Consider the following 24,452-nt stretch of genomic DNA (forward strand, 5'->3'; position numbering starts at 1 on the left):
TTTTCTGATGATTGTTCAGGGGGTTTTAATTAGTAGTATTAATTATTGCTATACATATAAGCAATAATGAGAACCAAATGGGCTGAAATGGTTGTAATGATTCTGACATAAAATTATACATTTTTTTTATTACACTATTCAGACATAGTAAAATGGTAAAGGGTCATGGTAATGGAGTTGCCAAACCTTCCTCTTATGTGGCAAGTCTCTTCACATACAGAGGAAATGCTGAGACATTCTTCAGGAATCACAAAGAAAGCAAGAAATATGCCAAGGTAACTGGATGTAGTACTTTATTCCCCATTAAACAGGAACCATTGTGTAACACTTTGCCTTTTATTTATTTATTTTTCCATCTTTTGACCTAAATACAGACTCATAAAACCTCACAGTCAGCCATTGCAGTGGCCCATATTTTGTTTCGGAAAATGAACTTGACCTCACATTCTGACTTGGTGGAAATTACTTTAAAGCAGCAGCGCTCCTCTCTTAGGTGTCCAGAGTGTTTTTGTGCCACCTGTCGCAGTTTCTCTTTCCAGCCAAGGCCCCCATCTCTTACCCACACTGTGCCTCCCTCCTGTGCTAGGACCTGCCCCCTAACAGTCAGCACTTCGTCCAGCCCTGCTCCATCCAGCTGAGACAGACAAACACATTGTGGGTCAGACACCTCAAACCGTTGTCCCTTCTTATAGCCGCAGCAGTGCAGCTTTATTAGGAAGGAGGTTGCCTCAGACGTAACAAAGTTGTAGGTTTCCTCCATGCCGTTGTCGATAGCAACTGGACCCCTTGTCCGTGCTGCAAACTGTAGCTGGGCTGAGCCAAGCATGTGCACGCAATCCACAACAAACTGGAAGCTGTGCTGTTCCCCGGGACACAGGTAGCGCTCCAGTTCTGAGAGGGTCTCCTGGTGGAGCTCCATCACTGAGCTTATGGCCAGTTCTGCAGGGCTATATTCCAGCATGCCCAGCAAGCGATGCTTCACTCCAGCATCAAAAGCTTCAGGTCTGAATGCTGACTTAGTTAGGGTAGAGCGTATGTATTGGATAATGGTTTCCTCATCTTCATTTTGAAGGTCAGCACTACTTCCAAAAGAACAGACACGATCCAGCAGCTTTGCCATCTGAAGGCAGAGATCTCTATACTGGCTGGACAGTGAGTCAGCATCACAGTGTTCTGCACCATTTAGAACCCCACTGCCTCCTAAAGCTTTCCGAATAATGCGTGCAGGCAGCCCCTGAAAGCATGTAACCCTTTGAATCCGACCTGGGTGACACAAGTACATTCCTTCCATATTAGGAGAAAGGTGAAGGTTCTCCTGCAGAGGATGAAGGTCTCGCAAGATCTGTGCTAGCACTCGTATGCTCTGCTCGAGGCTATCAACGCCACCATCGATCCAACACTCCTCCAGTTCCTCCAAAAGTGTGGTGTCCACCCTATCATTCCCACGCAACCGCTGAACATGTCCTATTGCACTTTGGCCTGGCTCAGACCCTGGGATCTCCTCAATGTCAGCCACGCAGTCCCACATGAGGAAGCTGAAGATTGCCCACAGTGCATCATGATGGCTCCTAGTATGAATAATAGCATTTGCTTCCCCCAGCAACTTTAGCAGCAGGCAACCCCTTCTAGACAGCTGGACCCCTAAGGGCAGAGAAAATGTCTTAAAATAAGAATCTTTGTCACTGTGTGTGTGAGGACATACGGACATACATACTCTCTAAGTTGCACTCCATCACCCTGCTGAGCAAGCGTGAGGCATCCTGGGTCTTCTTAAGGTAGAAGGTCACTAAGGCCACTAACTGGGCTTCATCGCCGATTCCTTCCTCCTCCAACAAACACCCCCTGACTGACCAGCGAGGAAGACCTAGGACGACACCCAACTGGCAGCAGTTCAGCTTGGCCATGTCCTCAGAGACTACACCCAGCCTTTCCATGACTTGACGTAACACATCTGAGCATAGAGTAGAAGACATGAGGGGTTAAAGGGGTTAAATGAATGTGCTCAGCAGACATAGCACAAACCTGTTTAAACTGAATCCTGAATTCACCTGAGTCTGGTTTGAGATCACCTGAGTGAGGCATATTGGCATCAAAACTGTCTCTGGTCTCCTCTACAGCCACTGGACAATGACTGGCATCGTGTTCACATTGCACTGATTGGCCACAGATACTATCCGGATGGGATGTGCCTGAAATACATTTAGTATATTTTAGAATAACAGCTATTATTAAATTGTTATTGATTATGCAAAAGTTGTTTCTCTTACTGCTGAGCTCTTCTGCAAGATACTGATCCTCATCCTCCAAAGCTTTGTAGAAGGCTTTGCATGCACCGTCCCCCTTGGACAGACAAATTTGTAACAGTTTCTGTGCTTGCTGGAGAGATATTGCTGCTGCTTGAACCTGTTCCAGCTCAAACTGTGTCACAATGCCAGCAGAGAAGAGTGCCAGAGAAATGGGAAGTGTCCCACAGCCAAGACGGGCGCACAGAACACGGAACTGAGCCTGGAGACGATGCTCTGTGCAATAAAAAAGGCCAGCACATGACAGTGAACTAAATGACCATTAAATGAGCATTAAGTGTGCAATAATGTAGTGGTTGTAGTTTTGAGAATGTTTTTTCACCAGCATAAAGCCAAACCTACATAGTCTATTATGTATAATGCATCTATGTATATTTTCTTAAATACAGTGTGATAGCAGACAGTCACAGTTTACTATCAACCAAATAAGAAAGGGTCAAAGTGTGGATGTGTCAACTGTAAAGACCAAATTATCAAGGCCCATTGAGATACGCTGTATGTTATTACAAATTTTAATCATATAATCAAGACATACCTGTGGGTCCTTGCAGGCTCTCTGTATTGGCAAGATCAGAAAAAGAATGTATCAGCAGTGCATGTACGCTGTACAATGTTACAGTATTGATCATTTCCAGAGACACAGAAATGGTGCTACAAATTCTGCTGACCTGTGTGGTGGTTTAGCCAGCTGCGCAGGCGCGGGTAGTGCTGTTCGCATCTTCTTAGGCACTCCAGAAAACGGGTGGCCTGGTTTTCATCCATCTGACAGTTCACCACCTCCAGCAACTTGCGAGCCATTTTAGGAGGCGTTTTCTCTGCCTTCACATCATAATAGTTGTCTTGGGTCAGCAGGCCATCAGCCACAGCACAGTCCAGCAGAGGAGCTAGGTTATACAAAGACTCCACCAAGAGGCTCCTGGACTCCAGCAGATGGGCCTTAACAGTCTGCCTGTCTCCTGCACCCTCTGTGATCACAAAAGAGCAAAGTTTCAGTAATAGTCACTCTCAAAAATATGTTTAAATCTTAATAGATGTAATGATTAGAATCACTGACACAAATTCCCTTAAAAGACCCTTAAATTTTTCCAGCCTTCATGCCTGGGATTTCATACGTTAAATTTATTGTTCAACGTGAAAAAAATAAAAATAAATCCAAAAGTATTATATATTGTAATTATTTCTTTCCAACCTACGCAGTTTTAGATATATCACATTTCCATAGTTTCCATATTGTGCATTGGTACAATATAATGTACATTTGAGTCCATTGCACTGTGGTTTACCTGTTTACACAACACATTTGCTTGCAATCATATTTTCAATGGTGTACAGTAATTGAGGAAATAACAACTTACCTGTATGTCTTGAGTTAGAGTGTGATGATTCCATTAAGATTAACAGTCATACCTGTGGAATTAAACAAAATATTTATTTGTGTAAAAAATGATTGTAAGCCTTTGCAAGCTGAGCTCAGGGAGTGGTTAGACCAAACTTACCATAATTTACTTTAAAACTTGAACATCTATTTTGATGAGCACAGATGTTGCACTTTAAACAACAATGGGCACGGTCACCATAACATCTGTTCCATATGTGTTGTCAACAAAACAAACTATTTAGTCTTAAGCCATTACCTCTTTTACTTCCTGGTTTAAAGAAAACGTTCCTTACAAAAAAAAATCCAGACGCAAATAAATTACCCGCCTTATAGAACATGGTTGAATCCAAAATTGGGCCTTTCCCTGATTACCTGAGCATCGCCTTCGGTACGATCACTTAGAATTTTGATCGATTGACTTTCTGATTCCGCGACGCCCTCCGTTCAGCCTTACTCATCGCTCAGCATGCCGGCGTGGAACTACAAATACCAACATGCACCGCGCCCGTCACTTCCCATAGGGAGTCTCTATATCTGTGGGGAGTTCCTGTCCCTCTGTTACCGAGCAACAGCCCCCAAACGAAGATGGACCGTGCGGAAGTAGAGACAGGTGAAGTTTGTGCACGAATTACGAGTGAAAATGTGGAAGGCGCTGTTGTTTAGTTCGCTGTTGTAACTTGTTCGCTACTTTGCCCTCTGTTGCGTGAGATACTTAGATAGCCTCTGGGCTAGCTGCCTCTAAAATGAGTGGCAGTAGGCACACACAGAGGGGGCAGGGTCTTAAATTAAGTCTAGAAAATACAGCTAGAAGCATTAAATTAGCATATATAAACTTTACAAAATATTTAGAAACGTATTATATTACCCATCAATAATTCTGCAGATTATTGTAATAATAAGCCAATTTCTTTCTAAAACACAGCTACATAAAGTAGTTTTGAGAAGATTCAAAGTGTAGTTTTAGTCTAATATTTACATTCAGGCTTAATGCTTACTTGTTTTTTTGGTCCACAATCACTGCTCTTAAATGTTAGTTTATTATATGTATTATTACAGATGATAACCTGCTTGAGGAACAGGGATCACAGCAAATAGCAAATGATGGGCCCAACTCCCTGATGGGAGAGGGCTCTCCTGAACCTACAGGAACTAAACAAGCAGAACAAGCTGAAGGTACCGGACGTATCCAACACTTTATTAGAAGATATTTAACATCCTTGCAGATTTGATTTGTGATTGAAACCTACTGTATACTTTCAATTTTGATCCAGGGATCTTTGAGGTGAAGGAATCAGACGGAAATGATGATGAAGAAGAGGAGAAGAAGGAGGCCAATAAGATCTCCAAAGATATGTACTATAACTATGAGGAGATCTGTTCTAGGCCTTTTACAACACCAAGCTCTAACATCCCAGAAAACCTGCTGCACTTTTCGTATCCTTGTTTGAGCATTACATGAGCATGATCATGTCTGTGATATTTCTCTTGACATGAAATGTTATAGTATTCAATAATACATATTCAATTCCTGTTGTTCTGGAATTTCTTCTTCAGGTTATATGCATGCCTAATTAAGCGGTGAACAGTGTATCAGTGTGCATCCTAAACTGTAGTACAGGCATTCGTTTGGTTATGACTGCAGACACAGAGCTAACCTGCAGGTGCTAGATGAGCACATGCTGGCTTTCGGAGCTGGAAATTTTCTTGTCCTTCTGAATATCCACAGCAAGGAGCAGCGCTACATTCAGTCATGCAGTAACGGTGGCATTGGAGCAATCATGGTACACAATCACACTAGTTTTTGTGTCATATTTAAAGGCAGGGCATGTGCACACTTTTGAACAATTGAAATATTGTCTACATTTGAACAGTTGCTGAAAATTTGCATATAATATAGACTTTTTTTTTAAGGTACACCCCAGCAAGCACTATTTGGCAGTGGCAGAGAAAGGCAGTCAGCCCAAAATCATTGTGTATGAGTATCCTACCTTAAAGCCCTACCGTGTTCTAAGAGGTATGGCTTTGTGTATCACAATAACAAAAAACAATAATTTTCACAGTGAAATATTGGTTGCAATTCATAACTAGTGGCAGTAGGCACACACAGAGGGGGCAGGGTCTTAAATTAAGTCTAGAAAATATAGCTAGAAGCATTAAATTATATATATAAACTTTACAAAATATTTTGAAACGTATTATATTACCCATCAATAATTATGCAGATTTGTAATAATAAGCCTATTACTTTCTAAAACACAGCTACATAAATTAGTTTTGAGAAGATACAAAGTGTAGTTTTAGTCTAATATTTACATTCAGGCATTCATTTTCACAGTGAAATATTGGTTGCAATTCATAACTAAAACCCTCATAGTATATAGTTTTGAATTCAACATCAGACCAGCTCTTACGATCATAATCACTCTCATCAATAGGGGGCACTGCAGAGGCATACAGTTGTTTGGATTTTAACATTGAGGGCAACCTGCTTGCCAGTGTGGGCAGTGCACCAGACTTCATGCTGACGTTGTGGAAGTGGAGAAAGGAACAGGTGATTTTGAGTTGTAAGGCCTACTCCCAGGACATCTACAGAGTCACCTTCTCGCCATACGACTCTGGCCAACTCACTACGTCAGGATCAGGACACATCAAGTGAGTTACATACAGGGAAGCCCATGCAGGTTTCTTTTGCTAAGTTTGGAAACTAATCAGACTCTTTTGTTGGCTTGATTTCCTTTTGTAGGTTCTGGAAGATGGCCAGCACATTTACAGGTCTTAAACTGCAGGGTGAGCTGGGAAGGTTTGGGAAGACTACACTTACAGATATTGAGGGTTATGTGGAGCTGCCATATGGCAAGGTTCTATTTTTTTTAGCATTATTTTCCTATTGAAAACATATGATTTTTTTTTATGTTGTGGTGATTAGGGTGGTCTTTCTCTTTAAAACAGGTGGTGTCAGGCTCAGAGTGGGGAAACATGTTGTTGTGGGATGGAGGTTTGATAAAAGTTGAGATTTGTCTGAAAGGGGGCAAAACCTGCCATACCGGCACCATCAAACAATTTGCCTTGGATGAGGGTGAGCTCCTGACCATTGGTGCTGATGGGGCAGTCATGGTGAGTCACAGCTTTACTGTCCCATCATGCTTGGGTTGCCTGAAACTCTACCTACGCATGGAAGCCTAATGAAGTTTGGTCATAATCTATATACAGAGCTGGGACTTTGAGACTATCGACACAGCCGACTGTAAAGATGATAGTGGACTTTTTGAGATGGAGCCAATGAACAGGGTAGTTATTGGACGTAATGTCTCTCTGGTCTCTGTGGTAAAGAGTCCTGTGCCGGAGTCTTCCATATGGTTTGCTCAGGTAAGAACCCAGATATTGCAGAGCTTTTCACTGAAACTGTTGCATGATTGTGACTTGCAGTTATACTGTAAGCTTGTCTCTGCAATGTATTTTCAGGATTCCAATGGTGGCATTTGGAAACTGGACCTGTCGTTTACCAATATTGTGAGTCTCGGTGTGAACAGCATAGCGTCAGAACTCAGTTGACTTGTGTTCTTGCACATCATGCATCAACAATGTCTGTGTTATATGTTGAGTAGACCCATGATCCAGAATGCCTATTTAACTTCCATGCTGGTGCAATCCAGGGAATGGATGTGTCCGGGAGCAGTCACCTGATGGCAACTACTGCCCTAGACCGTAAGGAACTGACACACCAACAGTGAACATAAATAGTGCAAATATTTTTTTCGTTATTTATATAACAAAAATTATTATTAGTAGTAATAGTTGTAGTAAAATTATTCATCTCACACATATTTTGTCTATTCCTTTATGCTCAGGAACTGTTCGAATATTTGACTTTGTGGCCAAGAAGGAGCTCACAAAGGCCTCCTACAAACAGGGAGGAACAACACTGAGATGGGCCCCACATATGGTATCTGAAGTGTATCTGTTATGTGTAAGGCTCTGCAAAATCTTTGGTCTTTACTTAAATGCATTGTCTGTGTGTGTCTAGGTGAAGAACAGTGAGGGCCTGGTAGCTGTTGGATTTGAGGATGGTGTGGTCCGTCTGCTGGAGATCTGTAACCCTAATGGTGTACGTGTGGTTGCCGGTCACAGTGACAGCACAGCTACAGAGCTTCACCTCAAACAGGCCTTCAAACCACACAATGGACAAGTGACAGCCATTGCATTTGAGCGCAATGGCAACATAATGGCTTCTGGGGTACACACTGGCAACAGATTGTGTGTATGTGTGTCTGTACTTATATAGAAATATAATCTATAATTACTTTTTCTCCTTTCTCAGAGTGCAGACTGTACTGTGTTTTTCTTCTCTGTCGGGGAATGTTATGAGCCCATAGGCTTTATAACTGTACCAGGATGTGTGTGTGGGCTGGAATGGTCTCCTCAATCACATGTAAGTGGATACAGCACCTGTGGATACCGCACCTTCACGTTGTGACATAGATAATAAAAAATTACATGCATCCATTGATCAAAGTGTATCTGAGGAAATAATACATCAAATATGTGTGCAGGAACAAAGCACTCTGTTGATCATGTGTGAGACTGGGCATGTGCTGGAGGTTCCAGCTCCAGACCTTGAACAACATAGGCAGGACACAGGAAGCACCTACCGTCTACAGGGACTACCCACTCGCTACTACCGCTTCAGCAGTATAAAGTCCCAAATTAAGGTAAAGGAGTAAGTCTGCAACTTTTTCTGCTTTTGTAACATCCAGTTAATGCTGTTTTTTTTTTTTTCTGTCCACAGCGAGATGCAGAGGTAGCACGGAGGCAGGCTTGTAAGGAGAAGAAGAGGGAGGAACAACTGAAGAAACTGAAGGACCTTGGCAAAGTTCCTTTGGAGTTACAGGAGGAAGAGGAGGAGGAAGATAAGGAAGAGCTGCCACCTCTCTATAATCCAGACCCACCAAGTCCACTATTCTGTGGTTTCTACTCCCAGCCTGGATGTTTCTGGTTATCTATGGTACAAAAACTCAAATTCTCTCACAACCAAATTGCTTGATTTTCAGTGAAAGATTCAGATTATACTGGATGCATACACATCATTTTCTCTCTCTTTCTCTGTCTCTCTGTGTCTCAGGGAGGCTATGATTCAGGATTTCTGTATCACTGTGAGTTCTCCAAGCAGCAGTCAGAGGATCCACTGAAAAGAAAAGACCATCCATTTGCTTTTCTTCCCATACAGGGTGCAGATGACCCCATTTGCACCATCGGCTTTAAGTATGTAACATCTGTGTAAATGTTTATATCTGGGTGTGGATGACATTTCACAGTGTGCTTATATTTCTGTGTCTCATAGCTCCAGTCGGCAGTTGATGTTGTGTGGCATGTGGTCAGGTGGTATCAGGGCCTATCCACTGGAGCTTAACGATCAAGATCTCACATCCATGCAGGATTACTGGGCTCTCAGTGTCCATGACAACCAGTATGGACACGTGCAGCAAGTGCGCTGGAGTTTTGATGATCAGTTTGTCCTGACTGCAGGGCAGGATGGGAACATTTTCTCATTCACCCTACACACAGGGGTGAATGAGCTCAACAGGGCCAAAGTCCCATCTCTACGGGTTAGTCACTGGCTCACAGACACTCCTACACATGAACTATGTTGGATATTCATCCCAAGTCTCCCTCTACTGCTATCAGGATAGGACTGAATTGGAGAAAGTTGCTCAGGATATAGAGGACCCTAGTGGGTACAGGTGAGTTGAAGCCATAGAACTACTAACTACTAATTATTTGCAAGCCAAGAGACCAAGAATAATGGTGTCTGTGTATTTGTGTAGCATAGAGATGGCAAAGCAGAAATTGGAACAAGACCGTGCACTGCGCGAGGCAGAGCAAAGGAAGGCAGGGAGGCGCAGGAGGCTGGCAACACTGCGCGGACACTTCCAACTACTGCTGGAAAAGAATGAAAGTCTGCCCCCGCATGCCAAACTGCACCCTTCAGTAATGCACACACTCCCACACCACCCTACAACCTTCTTCGCTATAACTGACATGAAACAAGCCATTGAAGTTTTTTGTGAATCTCAGTCTTATAACTTACACTTCAGGCCCCAGCCTCCATGACATAGATAAAGGGGTTTAGCGGATTCTTTTGTTTATTGAGTGATACTTGGGCACCATAACAGCTGATGAATTGTCTGTGACCTGGCAAAGAAATTAAGGTTTTGAACACCATTGTTCACACATCCTCTTCACTCTCACCCCCTAATGCTGGCTACAAATGTAAACAGTGTTCATGATCCCAAGAGGATTGCCCTTGAGATCATGAACACTGTTTACATTTGTAGCCACTACACACAGTCTAGTTTGTGTAATTTCTTGGAATATGGGAATAAATGTTATTCAGTTTGACAGCAATTTAAGATAAGTTTTTTTTTTAAGCAGTTGTAATGGCCTGTTTCATTTCATCAGTTTAGAGGTCAGGAGTGTATTTTTGTGGCTGTGTGTTTATGTAATTTTTTCTTTGTGTCTGGCCTCAGGAACTGGTTCTGGACCATAGGTTTCATGAAGAGGCAGAGAGACAGACAGCCCAACGTATTAAAGAGGTCAGGAGAGAGCTGGCATGGGTAGAGGAGAAGCACCGCATTGGCCTTAAGAAACTACAGCAGCGGTATTCACACAACAACACAGAGATAGGGCATAATTCTGCTGATGAATGAAGTAATAAAAATTGACTGTCGGGTGTCTCATATGTCTTTTCTGTTGTCTTTTTGTAGTTTCTGGGATTTTTTGGTATCAGAGCCAGTAACCGTAACAGCATTCAAGAACCAGAATAGGATCTCCACCTATCGCTTGCTGGATCACTCACACAGATTACAGCAGAAGAGGCAACATGGGCAGGTGGACGAACTGGGACATGCTGAGCCACAGCAGCACCACCGAAATAAGGCAGATCCTGTTAGCCTCAAAGGTATTGCTAGAGAGACGCTTAATGCAAACGTGTATGTTTGATTCTTGTAATGGATTAGCCTCATTGAAAACATGGAATTGTGTTCTCATGAGTGGAGGTAACACCTTAATTTTGGTTTGTTTAGGGTCCATACTGTACCTGTAATTGTTCCATACTTTTATCTAGGGGACTCACCAGACTTGGCCATGCTACAGCCTTGTGTGGCCCAGCCAGGGATGAGTAAGTTGGCTGGACGACAAGCAGAGAAACACCGCAGGGCTGCCGAGAAAGCAGAGAAAGCTAGGGCCAAGATACAGAAGAGGAAGAAGGAATGGGCTGATCTGTTGGTATCCTGTGCATATTTTTGCATGAATGTGTAAAATTATACTTAAGAGTGTGTATGTGTGTGTGTGTATAATAACCCACCCACACACACCCACGCACACACACACACATATATATATAATACACTTAATAAAAAATTTACAAAAGCAAAATGTAAAAATAATTTATTTTTACATTTAGCTTTTGATGAATCTTTTCAACTGCTGTGAACTGTTGTACATGTTCTGCCAGTAAGCAGTAAATGGAGGATATACATGTTCAATGACATAAGGTTTTTTTGTCTCACTGCTTATTTTACTCTGTTTAGCTACAACTCAAAGCCAAATCTAAACTACGAAGACCCAGAAGATGTTCAAGCCATCCACCTGGCTACTGAAAACATGGGCGACTTTAAGCTGAAGACAGCAAAAGACTTCACAGTGCCGGAACACTTACGGATGAATGCAGAGAAGAAGAAAGTGCAGCTGTCCACACTGGAGGAAAAGGTTAAACCATGTCCTGCTTTAAATGCCTTTTAATGCTATTTCACTATTTATTTATATTAAACCCCACATCCCAAAATATATCTTCAAAAGCCCAAGGTCATGATATTTGTGTAGTATGCATGTATTTAAACTTGTTCATACATATTTTGTACATATTTCACAAATGACCTTTTTCTCCATTATAAATGACATCTGTGTGTGTTTGTGTGTGTGTAGATCTATATGCAGAAGCTAGAGATGAACACTCGGGTTCTGACTTTGAGGGACAGTAAAGTCTTGGTGCTGTCTGAGCTTCATTCTCAGCTCCAGAGGCTTCAGGAAGTCCAGGAGCACCTGGCTCCACACCAGCGCTGCCTTCTCCCCACCTTACCTGCCCTGCTACCAGAGGAGATGCCAGAGAGGAAGCTGCGCTACAATCGCTCCACCCTGCAACGCTATGGAGCACTGAAAGCCATTAGAACCCAGGTCAGGGGACAGGAAGAAGATAAATGGGCCAAGGATCTCCTGGATGAACTCTGGGGAGAAGAGGAGACACAACCTTACACCCCTACACCCACACTCACACCCAGCCCCAGCACACATACAGACACTGAGCAGGCCAACAGTGAGCTGGAGGAAGAGATGAGACGGGTTGAAGAGATCAAAGCACTGCACCTACAGGACACCCTGATTAAACAGGTACACACAGTGCTCACAGTGCGTCCATAGCATGTAAGCACCCAGTTTCAAGTTCATACTTGCACATTGCAGATATCCATACTAGAAAGAAACTAGCTGTGGTAAAATAAAAAAGCTTTATTTCTGTCTTGTATGGCTGATTTGAACAGACCAGATACAAATAATTCAGTTGCGCTCATTCAACTTTAAAATTGACATCAACATTTCAATTAGAAGAAACGGTCAATTATTGAATAATAGTCCAAGCTGCCTGTGCTTCTGTTTTTTTAAACCCCATGTTCTCCACTTTTTGGAACACTGTGTCCCCCTCTCTCTCTGTCTGCAGATGGAAGAAGCCGTGTGCTATTTCGATGCAGAGCTGTGTCTGCTGCGCCACGACAAGCTGTGGCTGGATGTGCAGATGAAGCTGGCAGACCTGAGACACATCACTCTGTTCCAGGAGTGGCTGCTGCTCAAGGACTTTGAGAAGAGAGAGAACACATTGCAAGAGAGACTCAGCTCACGTCTGCAGGAGCAGACCGATATCAGGGTGTGTTGGTTGGTTTGTGAATGTGTTTCTGGCCGTGCTTGACATGCCCTCAAAGAATTTTGATTTCAAGACCATTATTGTAACTGTTTGTCCACAGTCGAAGCTGCAAAACTGTAAGCAGCAGCTGGAGCTGAAGCGGAGTGACATTGCTAAGCTGCAGGAGAAAGAGAAAGCCATCGTCTCAGCATTCCATGCATCACTTGGAGAAAACAACAAGTTTGCTGACTTCCTCAATAAAGTCTTCAAGAAGAAGATTACACGTGCAAAGAAAGAGAAAACTGCAGACGCTGGCAAGAGCTATGTGGAATGAGTGTGTGTGTGTGTTTGTGTGTGTGTGGTGTCATAAAACTCAGTGTCAACTGTTTCATTTGACAAAAGGGCAAGATAGTAATGAAGACTCAGATGAAGACTCAAGCTGGGATGAGGGTGAGGATGAGGAAGACTCACAGAGTGAAGCTGCTCTGGACATGAGTGTGTGTCCTCCAAGTGAGTAACCCAAATACAATAACTGTTGTGCATTATAATGTCTTTTTTTTCTCGACTTTTTTAAGCTTTTAATCCTCTAGAAAACTAAAGCAATCCTAAAGATGAATTTTTCACATTATGTCTATAGAAACATGAAAACCTTTTTTTGACTTATCAGCAAATTCTGTGGGAACGGCATCTATATTCTGAGACAGTAATATACTGTATGATGCATGCTCTCCCTGTGTTGCCACAGGTTTTCTCTGCATTCTCTGGTTTCTTCACACCATTCAGAGGTTATTACAGAGAAAATATATATATATATATATATATATATATATATATTTTTTTTTTTACAGAAATTGGCAACTCTGTATTGGCCATATGTGTGAGTGTGTGTGTGTGTGTGTGTGTGTGTCACGTTGTGCCCAGTGTCCCAGGATTGGCTCCAGCAGCCACAACAGGACTAGATAGACAGATAGACAGATACTTTATTCATCCCAGAAATTCACTGTTTTCAAACAGTTTACAAATAGACAAGGTTTTGGAAACAAGGAACAAGGGTTTGGAAAGTGAGTGAATCCAGACATGATGACAGGAGGTTAAACAGACCTGGGCACCTATCATATCATGTATTTTTGTGCTTTAAACCATATGATTTGGTCAGTGGTGCATGTGGCTTTGTTTAAAGTTCTTACTAATATCTTTTAGACTGTGACCCGGAGCTTTTTGAGAATGCAGTGCAGCTGCGTGAGCGGCATCTAGATATAGAGGACCAGCTTGCTGAGGAAAAGAAGAGTGCTGAGAATCTGAAGAAAGAGTGCGACTCCCTGACAAAAAAAGTACCTCAGCGCTGTCATACAATTTCATAATTTGGTTCACCACTATTTTTTTTTCTGATGTTTTTTATGGCTTAGTTAATCTTGTTGTTACTGAAGGTAAAAGAATCAGTGTGGTTGATTTCTCTCAGGACAAAGTGCTGCAGAGCAGCCTGAAGGCAGCAGAGGGCGACCTTGAGCTCTTCAACAGGGAGAAGCAGCAAAAACTCAACGAGCTGGACATGGTCGTGCCCTTGAGACTGCATCAGGTGTGTGTCTCTGTGTGGAACAGGTTGTAAGGGACTGTAAGATACATGTCTAGACTGAAGTCTGTGGTTTTACTCTGTCTCTTCAGATACAGCTTGTGAGTAGCGGAGTGTTACAGAGTAATCTGAGTGCTGCGCTGGTACTGAATGCATCTGTGCTGAGCTCCCTGCAGAAGCGTATTGAAGAGCTTGTGCTGGAGTCTAGTGAACAGAGGGATCTGTACAGACAGGCCAAGCAGAGACATATCACTCTGACCCATGAACACAAGGACATGGAGGCCAAGATACAGGGTGGGTGTTGGGGTGTACCTGAACTTGAATATGATGTACACCAGTGAAAGGTTTGGTTGCACCTGTTGCAGTTATGGAGACTAAGATGGAGCCATTTTGAAGAATCGAAATGCAAGAAACATATTTAGTCATATTTGTATCAGGAGAAAGTGATGTATGTTTGATGAATCGGTTTATTCTTTTTACCTTCATGACTGTTTTATGCACTATTGTCATCATCAAAAGTTGCTTCATAGGTGTCTCATTAACCGTCAGGACTGTTGGAAACATCCCTGTTGTCTAAGCAGAGGACACGTTTTATTGTCACTGTGTGCTGTGCTGCAGTGTTTCAAAATCACTTCACTTTCACTTTAAAAATAAATGAGCAGGTGCATCCAAACTTTCTACTGGTAGTGTGTGTGTGTGTGTGTGTGTGTGTGTGTGTATATATATATATATATAATTGTTTTGGGGTTTTTTTGTTGTTTGTTTTTGTTTCCCCCACCATCATTTCCAAAAATGTGTGAGTTTGGACCAGATTGCATGGTTTGTGTGTGTTCAGAGCTGGATACCCACTGTGATCAGTTGATGATGATGAAGTTTGGAAAGCTGGTGGATCTGGAAGCTCTGTTGACACTCTCTGGGAGCAGCACATTGGAAGAGGAAAGGAGACAAGAGACCCTAATCCAAGAGAGAGCACACATTCAAGACCTCACAGCCTGGGAGGTGAGTGAGTGTCTTTTGTCCCATCACACAAACACAGAATCAAAGCATTTACATGAGTAAATTACATGAGTTGTGCTATATTGTGTATATTATGAATGTACGACGTGTTTGCTTGTGTGACAGATGAAGGTGACCAAGGCACGTAAGGCTGTGTTAGAGGTGACGCAGCAGCACACAGAGAGACTGTGGCTTGTCAATGATCTGCTGACCGAACAAAGGGTGTTGGAGGACAAACTTGACCGAAATCAGAGGAAAATGGTACCATTTTGAAGACTGTGTTATTCACTATGACCTTGACCTTAGACCACCAATATCAAGTTAACATTTTAAGTAAATACAGTATATAGCAGCATATTGTATGTGTGTTTTACATGCATGTGTTTGTGTGTGTATGTGTATGAATAAATATGTGAGTCTGTGTTAATGCCCCAGGGAACTCGGATCCAGGGCCAGCGGTGTGGGGATGATGAGGAGCTGCAGCGGTTGAAAGAGCTGGTGAAGACTCAGGCTCAGGAAGCTCGTGCTCTCAGGGAAGAGATCCGATTGTTTGCCCACAAGGGTGTCCACATTCAGCCGCCACCCAACACACTCCTGTCCCCACGAACCAGCTCAAACCACCCACACAAACTGGGCAAAGGGCATCCTTCATGCAGGAAGAGCACAGATTACTGATGCCACCCACCACATACAGATTACTATATTATACTATCAACATATATTATATATTATTGTAGGTGTTTATTCATTTAATTAATTGTATTCTTTTATCAACACACTCCTTTCAAGCAGCGCTAATGTATTTAATTGCATGAATGTATTGTGATGGTCACTTCAAAGGTGTGTGTTAATGGACTCTAGATGTCCAACGTGGCCTGAAGAGGGATTGCGGAGAGGGGGTGCTGCAGGCTGAACGTTAGGAGGGGAGCACTTGAGTTTTTTTCTCCCCGGCACAATGGCCGGCAGGAATATCAAAAGGAGTAAATATTGCACATAATAACTGTGTGCTCTCATAAAGTGGCTGGAAATAGCCCTGCAGAACGCCAGGGTGAGGGGTCATCACAGAGAGCCGGGGTGCGAGGGGTGGGGCCCTTTGTGTGCAGAGTGGTGGGTTTGAGGACATCTTGAATGGGGATTAACCCCACCCCAGTGGCTCTCAATGCTAACCCCCCCACACACTGGTCCAAGAGCCCGTTCCCATGTGCCCCTTTATTTGTCCCAATCTGGAGTCAATGGAGCTAACCTCCCTCCTCCACACTCATACACGCAAACCTTGACATACACATAAATACACACATTATAACATTTTGCATTATACATACATGCAGAACTTTAGTTTTATCTATGTATTGATGTCCTCATACACAAACAATACTGGGCATAAGTTATCCCACACACATATTTTCACAGTCTTGTCTTGTTTAGTTTTGATTTATGACTCCAGGAACTCACGGATACAAAAAATAACCCACTATTGTTATCTCATACTCACACACACACACACACACACACACACACACATATAATGAGCTCATAATGAGAGAGTACTGGAAGGTGGCTCACGCCTTGCTCTTCTTAACATACGGAAATCTGCTCCCACTTCACCTTAATGAAGGGCGTGCAGGCCACGTCCACACCCTCAAAATGACTGAAGCACACTCAGGTCTATCAGACACTGTCAGACACACACTCACTCTCTCACTCCCTCACTTGTCTGGTCGACACAATAGTGTTCAGACAATGGCTGGGGGGCTGTGGTGTGAAACTCTCAGTGGTCAGTGCAGGCTGCAGTTTGCTAGTTGTATTATGCACACCACAGTGTGTGTGTGTGTGTGTGTGTGTGTCTATATAGATGTTTGTTTGCTGTTGTTTCTGTTTATTTCCACCAGGGGGCAGCAGTGTCAGAATGAAGCAACTGTGCTTTACGGGCATGAAGTCTGTGTTTTTTGGATTTTGTAATTTTAGAATAATGATTATCTTGCAAAAGACATTGAAATTGTATGTCAAGTTCAAGTTTATTTGTGTTTGTTTGAAGGGAGGTGGTGAGTTGATAATCCATATAATCCAAAGCAAATACTATAGAATCAGGTATTCATCAAACAGAATAATCTGTTTATATTTTTGTGTATGATTATCTTTATACTGTTAATAAAATAAGGAGTTAAATGTGTCCTTAATTTAACAAGTTGCTGTAAAGAAGTTTGTTGAATATGCATTTGTCCATTTACATATAAGTGTGTATGTGTGTGTGTGTGTATTCTGCAGCTGTGCTATGCTGTGATCTGAAGCAGGCTGTTGCTTGCTGTGAAAATATTATTGCAAGTGTTTATTATTACTGCAGTGTGAAACATTGGAAGAGTTGTGTGTGCGGTGTGAGCAGGAGGAGGTGTAGACGTGTGTGTGTGTGTGTGTGTGTGTGTGTGTGTGTGTGTTTCTGCATATGTGTGTGGAAGCTTACATGCTTGCATATGTAGGGGGAATGCAGGAAAGGGGGTTCAGCTCTCTGTTCCCACAGCCCTGCCCGTGCTGCAGTGCACTCTGGGTAATGGGCAGGCCTATTGGGGTTGATTAGTTCCGGCTGAGTCCCAGATTGAGTTCTGACAGCCTGGAGAAACGAGCTCCCAGCGTGAACCCCCACCCCTGTCTGGCACACAATGGAGCCCGCTTGAGAAGAGCTTTTAAACTACTCCACCACACTGCATAGAGCCCCCCAACACACACACACACACACACTTACAAAACCGCTGCAGCTCCAACCCAATTCACCTCCATCTGCCAGAACTGACACAGCATCACACACTGTTACAGATAGTAATCCTCCAGAACAGTACACAAGTTCATATTTATTTTAAAATACATATATCATGTAGGGTCTGAACCTGTGTCTTTATTAGAAGAAGTCTTAGCCTCTCCACTTTATTTGACAGTGCGCGCTTGGTCCAGCGGTAGTAAAACAGTAAAGATCGCTTATCTCTAGATTTTATTTTGATTGAACATGAATCATGTCATAAAATTAATAGCTTCAGGCTTATTTCACAGAATCACTACTCTGCACATGTTTTTGCCATATTTGTCATTAATACTCATGGGTCCAGCCAAAAAACTTCATGTCTTTATACCATGGAGTTATTGCAGTAATAAAATGTCATTGCTTTATAATAAAATGTAAGATGTCTTTCAAACCAAGAAATCAATATTTTATGTTTTTTTTTAACACACATTCTCATCTATTGGTCTTTCTTCTTCTGACTGTAATGCATGTGAGGTTATGTGCTAAATCAAATATGTTTCTCTCTCTTCTAAGTGTCACCTTTTGCTTTGATGACAGCATTTCACACTCTATGCCTCTCTCTACCATCTTAATTAAGTAAATGGGTAGAGAGGTTTCTTCTATTAAAAATCACACAGTGCACCGACTCACAACCATGCAAGTGAAGCAGACCTCACTCATCTAACAGACCCATAATGTTGACAAGCAGTGTGTAACACCAAAACAGCAGCAGGTTCATCATGTTACGAACACTCATACAGAAGAAGCCTGCGCCACGCAGCTCCGCATACCAGCAGAACACCATACCAACACCTCCTGCTCCCATTTCATCTTCACCTCCCGGCTTTATTTCACCCCAGCGTGCACTGTCTTTCCCCTCTTCCCTACATTCTTCCTCCCTTTCTCTCTTCTGCTACACATAATTGATTAAGGGCCATTTCCATAAATCAATTTGGGATGGACATCAGTCAGACCTGAAAGGAGGAACCCCCCTCCTGTGAGCTTTCAGTATTAATCTGTCTCAGCATGGTCTTCCTCTCTGAAGAGGGGAAAAAAAATAAGCCCCTACTCACAATCACAAAAACACACACTCGCACACACTGGTCTCAAAATGCTCTCACACACGGTATCACACATACTCATTGCTATAAAAAGGGGGGAGAAGGGCACCTATCAGAGGCCCATGAATAAAGAGGGGGCCGGGGGAGCAGAGGGAGAAATTAACGGTGTGGCAAATGAAAGAGAGGAAGTAGTTTGACGAGAAAGGCTGGCAAATGCTGAGCGGAGATGAATTGCAGCGAGATTACCCATGCACACACACACACATATACCCTCATGAACACACAAAAAAAAGAAAATATCTGCCTGGTAATGCCTGTTTGCTTTTATTTATGCTGTGATTTCCAAGCAAGCGGCTCCATGCTGCTTTCATTAATATGAAAAATGGCCGCGAGCTGCTCTGTGAATGTTTAAACACTTGAGGTAACTGTGAGCCTGGCCAGTTCTACGCCTCTGTAGAGACTGACTTCAAGTTGTGCCAGCCCACGGTGCATTGTGGGTAGGGTGGCCTGTCAAAAAGCAGTAGATTTCTTGCAACGCTACGTGCTCCCTCTCCGTTCATTTTCTCTTTCACAATCCTTCTCTGTCACCTGCGTCATGCATTTCTTTATCTGCTGACTTTTCTTTCCACCCCATTTTTCTTGAAGCTTTTCTCATCTGTGCATGTCATTCAGCTTTTTTTTTCCTTCTTTACATGATTTCTCTCTCTGAGCTCGAGGCTGTTGGTTTTAATGGCAGTGAAAGCTGCTTTCGCTTTAAAAACAGTTTATCTTAATGAGTCTGTGGGAGGCGGGTCACAGCTGAAGTCGATTGTGGGCTTTCCTGTCTGCAGGGCCAGGGACCGGGTCACACACTGGGTCACGGTGGCCCGACCAGCAGTTCACATCTGCTTCTGATATCCCACAAAACCCAGTTCCCTGCACCCTCAGCTATAGGGGGAGAATGGAGGGAAGAAGAGAGCGGGACAGGTCCAAATCAATCCTGTTGCATGCGTGTGTGTGTGTGTGTGTGTGAGAGAGAGAGAGAATATTGGAGAATGGGGTGTGTGATGTGGCATGTTTTTCTACATCATCCTCCTCCTTGCAGTGTGATGCGGAGCAGGTACGCGTGAGATGAAACGGCATGCTCAGCTTTGAAGGCCGCGCCAGTAAAACGATCTAATTTTAACAAGCGTGACTAACAAACCCTGCCGTGCTTACACACACATCTGCAACACACAACCAAGCTCGCTATGATGTATGAGTCTTTTCACACACACACACACTTTTAATCGTACAGGTCCAGATGCACGTAGTCAATCAATCCCGTAACCTCTGTCATGCACATGCCAGAACACAAACTCATGCTTTTGTGCATGAATATGCACACACACACACAGATATCAAGGTGCCATGTTCAGGGTCATACATATGCATACACACATACATCAGCACATGCACTCATACCCGCATGCATGTACACGCATGTGCACACACACACACACACACACACACACACACACACTGCTCTTTCATGGTTCCAGACGGAGTGTACACCTGAGCCAATAAAGTGAAGTGTTCATGCCAGGAAAAGTCATTTTGGCCTCCACTACACTTACCTACACACACACACACACACACACACACACACATATACAAACCCCAAAGATGTCCATCACTTAGCCCCCTCCTCTCCAGGCTCCAGTCGAAAGTGCTTTTACAGCCTGTCACCCCTGCCAGAGCAGTAAAAGCACATCTGGAATCACACTTTTCCCTCTCCCAGACACCCCCCCCCCCCCCCCCCCCCCCCCGCCTCCCGCCCCAACACACCAACAACAGCACAGAAAAACACACCACTCCCATAACGAGCCTCCAGCGTCACAGTCGCGCTGCCACCCCGAGCAAGACCCTGTGCTGGTCAGTGGTGCTTGCGCAAAGGAGCGAAAGACAGTGATAGTTACAGAGAAACCCTTTTAATCAGAGCGGCCATCTTGGCTCTGCTGAAGTGCCGTTGCAGTCGCACAGGTCCACCATGCTGACAGTATGTTACAGTTTCCTGGCGGCGGCCATGCTGGACCTCCAGACGGCCTATTTTGAGGCCATGTTGGCTCCAAATCAATTGAATGTCCACCCAAGAAGACAAAAATCTATTTGTACTTCTGCATTTGTGTGTGAGTGTGTGTGTTTGAGCGAAGGAGAGAGAGAAAACTGGTATGACTATATATACATTTAATGAGGGCCTGCGTGGCACAGTAATATGCAGTTGGGCTATGGGCATCGGTGTGAGGCGGAAGTCTCTACAAACAGATTTTGGAGACGCCACAAAAGCGCGAGAGCGGCTTTATTAATCCCTCGCCCTGGCGTCTCCGTGATGAGGCGAGCACATGTGACAGCCATTGTTTCCTTCTGTTTTTCTCAGATGGTTCCAGGCACAGAACAGAAAGAAAATAAAACAGCCCGCAAGAATCTGGCAGCCGGGCCTCTTTCTTCTTCTATTTCTCCCTTTTTTTTTTTCTTCTTCTTCTAATGTAACTTTATCAGGCCCAGAGAGAGAGAGGCACAAAGAAAAGAAAAACAGCTCCAGCCTTTTCTCTTCTCGTATTTTAATGAAGTCTGAGAAATGAGAGCAATAGCTCCAGGAAAGATTGGGTTTCAGTTGGAGCCCGGAGCCTCTTAACCAGGAACATGTGCTGCTCCTGGGCCGGGGGGGTTCGGGTTACTACGGCGCCGAGGGGCGGGGGAAGCAGGGCCAAGCCGGAGTGGAGAGGAGAACAGTACTGCGGTAGGTAAATAGGGTTCTGACCCAGGCCAGCCATTGGAACGCTCTCTTTTTCTGTGCCAAGAGTTTTTTTTTTTTGCCCGGGCCAGGGAGTTGGATGTGTTTTTTTTCCATGACTGCTGATGGAGGGGGTGGGTGAATGATGGGGGGGGGGTCTGACTATTAATGAGCGCCATCGTTTTTCTAATTAGTGCTTTGGGGAATATTTTCTTAAGGACTGTCGACCCTCCCTCAATAGCTTTGGGGCGGGGGGTCATGTGCATGTGTCTGTGTGTGAGAGAGAAAGAGAGAGAGAGAGAGAGAGAGAGAGTGTGTGTGTGTGTGTGTGTGTGTGTTTGTATGAACAACAGAGTGAGTGTGTTTTTGCTTTATGCCAAAAAAAACTTTTCCCCCTCCTCTGCTGCTCTAATGGAAAATTTTAAAATTGAACTCATTAAATTGGCTCCATAGAGGAGCAGCGGGTTTTGTAAACTTGGTGCTGGATCATGTTCTTAATTAATGACTCAGAAATGAAGACACGCACAGCACACACACAAGGTCTTGATTCACAGTATTTAAACCCACTACAAAACAATCGTTTTTTTCTTATTCATTCTTTTTAAAACACACACACACACACACACACACACACACACACAGAGTATCTCAACTAACATCATGTAAACCTCCAGCAAGCCCAATATCTTTTTTTGTGCTCTTGCTTTCCAAACACACACACCCTGTGCTTCACTTCATTAGGATCACTTCTCTCTCTTTCCTGTGTTCTTAGGGCTGGAGAGCAAAAGGAACGTTTTCCTTTCTCTTTTCTTCCTTCACCAAATGTTCTTTTCTCCTCTCCTTCTCCTTCTGCTGTTTCTTTTCAGGGAGTCTGCAGCTCTTGTCAGGGCTTTGATCCCCCTCCATCACAGGGCCTCTAGTGAGCTCAGTGGAGCGGTTTCCTGAGTCTGGCCAGATTAATGAGTGTGTGTGTGTGTGTGTGTGTGTGTGTGTGTGTGTGTGTGTGTACGTGTGTGTACCTATATCAGTATGTGTGTTTCTCTCATCAGGGTTTTCAGACCGCACATTATTTTTGTGATTTAAGAAAAAAATCGAAGTTGTTGTGTCCTCAGCCCACTTGTGTTTCATGCTAGTCGTAATAGAGACAAAAGCACACACACTTTAAAACTTTTTTTGTGATCATGTGAATTCTTATGTATTAATAAATGCATGCATTAATTGAAAATCGATTGTTAATTGTGTTCCTTTAACCCTAAAATATGAGCAAATTGTAAGCACCTAAAATGTTTGTATGGCTTGGTTACTATCAAACCAAATGACATACATTTTGCAGATATGTCATGCATTTCCATCCTTTTGAGGACATTGGAAAAAAATTTACATTTACATTTATAGCATTTAGCGGCCATTTTACTAATAAGATAAAAGTCAAAGGGTACAAACACACACACACACACACACACACACATAGAAGGCTGTGCACAGACACAAAAGGAATCTCCAAGCAACTGGAAAGAGCTTCCACAACGTACACACTCACACACACACACACACGTCTGGAGGTCAGTTTGGAGAGTTGAGGTGTTTAAGTAAACACGTTTCGGGCTCATACGACGGAATGGCCGCGTGGACATGCCTTGCCGCTGTGTGGATGCGCGTGCATTGAAAACAAACAGAGCGTTCCTATCACACCGAGCACGGCGCGAGAACGTATTGTGAATTCCTGCTGAAATCCCTAACTGCTAAAAATAACTCTCTTATTAAACCCATGTGTGGAACGTGGGGTGGTGGGCCTGCAGTGTGTGTTGGGGACGGGGGGTCATGAATCAGCCCAGAGAGCAAAAAAAAAAAAAAAAAACTATTTGTCTTTACTGTGAGCTCTGATAATAACGCCACGCGAGCCCAGGCTGCGGTGCGTTTATTTATTCTAACAGCTTACTGTGTACAGGCTCGACGTGTGTGTTTCTCTGTGTGTGTACTTACACACAATGTTCACATTTCATAGTCACACTTAAACACATCCCTGCATTGCACAATGTGACTGACGCCCCCACGTTTTAGTGCTTGGACACGCTCACCCCCCCCTCCTTCTCTTTCGCTCACTCGCGTTCTCAGATCTCAGGGTGGGACGGGGATCTCGGGGGGGTTGCGGGCCGTGTTTTTGGGTGGAGGCGGGGGTGCATGAAAAGCCAGGTGTTTCTGATTAGGGCCCCTATCAGAAAGAAAGAGGCAGAGTGGGAGGGGGGAGCGGGGGCGAGGGGTACAGGGGGTCACACTCCAGGCTTCTAAGGACTCGGGCCTCATATATCAAACCGCAGTCCTCCTGCCAGGCACATAAATATCTGCTTCAGAGCAGCAAAGTCGGCCCCTTATCTCACTCTGTTGTTTTATTGGCCGCGGACATGGTTGCCATGGCGCGGGCGGCGGCTGTAGGGAGTGCAATGCCCAGTCGATTACCCCGAGTGGATCAGTGTCTGTATGTGTGTGGGTAAGTGCAGGGGTCTCGCTGGTCTGTGGCAGGGATTTCGGAGAGGGTGGGTGGGACTTGTGGCCCAGTACCCATTGCCGAGGGCCGCCTGCTTATTTGATACGAACTGGTCCGTCTTGAAGGAAAATAAACAGGGGAGTGTGCTGCTGCCGAGGCTTCGGGAAGAGCTGTTACTGGAGCACGACAC

The 24,452-nt window shown here is 43.8% G+C and overlaps 2 protein-coding genes across 6 annotated transcripts; one reads left to right on the forward strand and one right to left on the reverse strand.

The window, feature by feature from the left end:
- Positions 1-276: 276 nt before the first annotated feature.
- On the reverse strand, positions 277-4,162 carry LOC114784448 (uncharacterized). 4 transcript variants are annotated; one of them, XM_028969861.1, is made up of 10 exons: positions 4,054-4,135; positions 3,938-3,969; positions 3,800-3,851; positions 3,659-3,710; positions 2,972-3,268; positions 2,839-2,859; positions 2,268-2,519; positions 2,049-2,189; positions 1,715-1,951; positions 277-1,641 (listed from the first exon to the last, which is right to left on the reverse strand). In XM_028969861.1, the coding sequence occupies exons 4-10, from the start codon at positions 3,690-3,692 to the stop codon at positions 377-379; spliced, it is 2,247 nt and encodes a 748-aa protein (XP_028825694.1). In that variant the 5' UTR covers positions 3,693-3,710; positions 3,800-3,851; positions 3,938-3,969; positions 4,054-4,135; the 3' UTR covers positions 277-376. The 4 variants fall into 4 exon arrangements, with proteins under 4 accessions (XP_028825694.1, XP_028825696.1, XP_028825693.1 ...); XM_028969863.1 differs by lacking the exons at positions 3,800-3,851; positions 3,938-3,969 and having other exon boundaries at positions 2,268-2,340; positions 2,404-2,519; positions 4,054-4,162; XM_028969860.1 differs by lacking the exons at positions 3,800-3,851; positions 3,938-3,969 and having other exon boundaries at positions 4,054-4,162.
- Positions 4,163-4,207: 45 nt separating this feature from the next.
- cfap44 (cilia and flagella associated protein 44) lies at positions 4,208-18,284 on the forward strand. Of its 2 annotated transcripts, XM_028970773.1 has the most exons (34): positions 4,208-4,291; positions 4,738-4,854; positions 4,953-5,115; positions 5,300-5,462; positions 5,593-5,695; positions 6,117-6,333; positions 6,425-6,539; positions 6,631-6,795; positions 6,892-7,047; positions 7,144-7,191; positions 7,287-7,386; positions 7,530-7,624; positions 7,706-7,915; positions 8,000-8,110; positions 8,232-8,390; positions 8,468-8,683; positions 8,801-8,940; positions 9,020-9,284; positions 9,364-9,419; positions 9,504-9,666; positions 10,206-10,336; positions 10,443-10,636; positions 10,802-10,958; positions 11,268-11,445; positions 11,662-12,123; positions 12,449-12,652; positions 12,750-12,942; positions 13,031-13,138; positions 13,829-13,959; positions 14,088-14,204; positions 14,291-14,492; positions 15,034-15,197; positions 15,321-15,455; positions 15,630-18,284. In XM_028970773.1, the coding sequence occupies exons 1-34, from the start codon at positions 4,267-4,269 to the stop codon at positions 15,867-15,869; spliced, it is 5,403 nt and encodes a 1,800-aa protein (XP_028826606.1). In that variant the 5' UTR covers positions 4,208-4,266; the 3' UTR covers positions 15,870-18,284. The 2 variants fall into 2 exon arrangements, 1 of the variants encoding a protein (XP_028826606.1); XR_003748947.1 differs by lacking the exons at positions 13,829-13,959; positions 15,034-15,197; positions 15,321-15,455; positions 15,630-18,284 and having other exon boundaries at positions 14,291-14,426.
- Positions 18,285-24,452: the final 6,168 nt, after the last annotated feature.

This window comes from Denticeps clupeoides, chromosome 2, assembly GCF_900700375.1.
Source record: "Denticeps clupeoides chromosome 2, fDenClu1.1, whole genome shotgun sequence".
Lineage (NCBI taxonomy): Eukaryota > Metazoa > Chordata > Actinopteri > Clupeiformes > Denticipitidae > Denticeps > Denticeps clupeoides.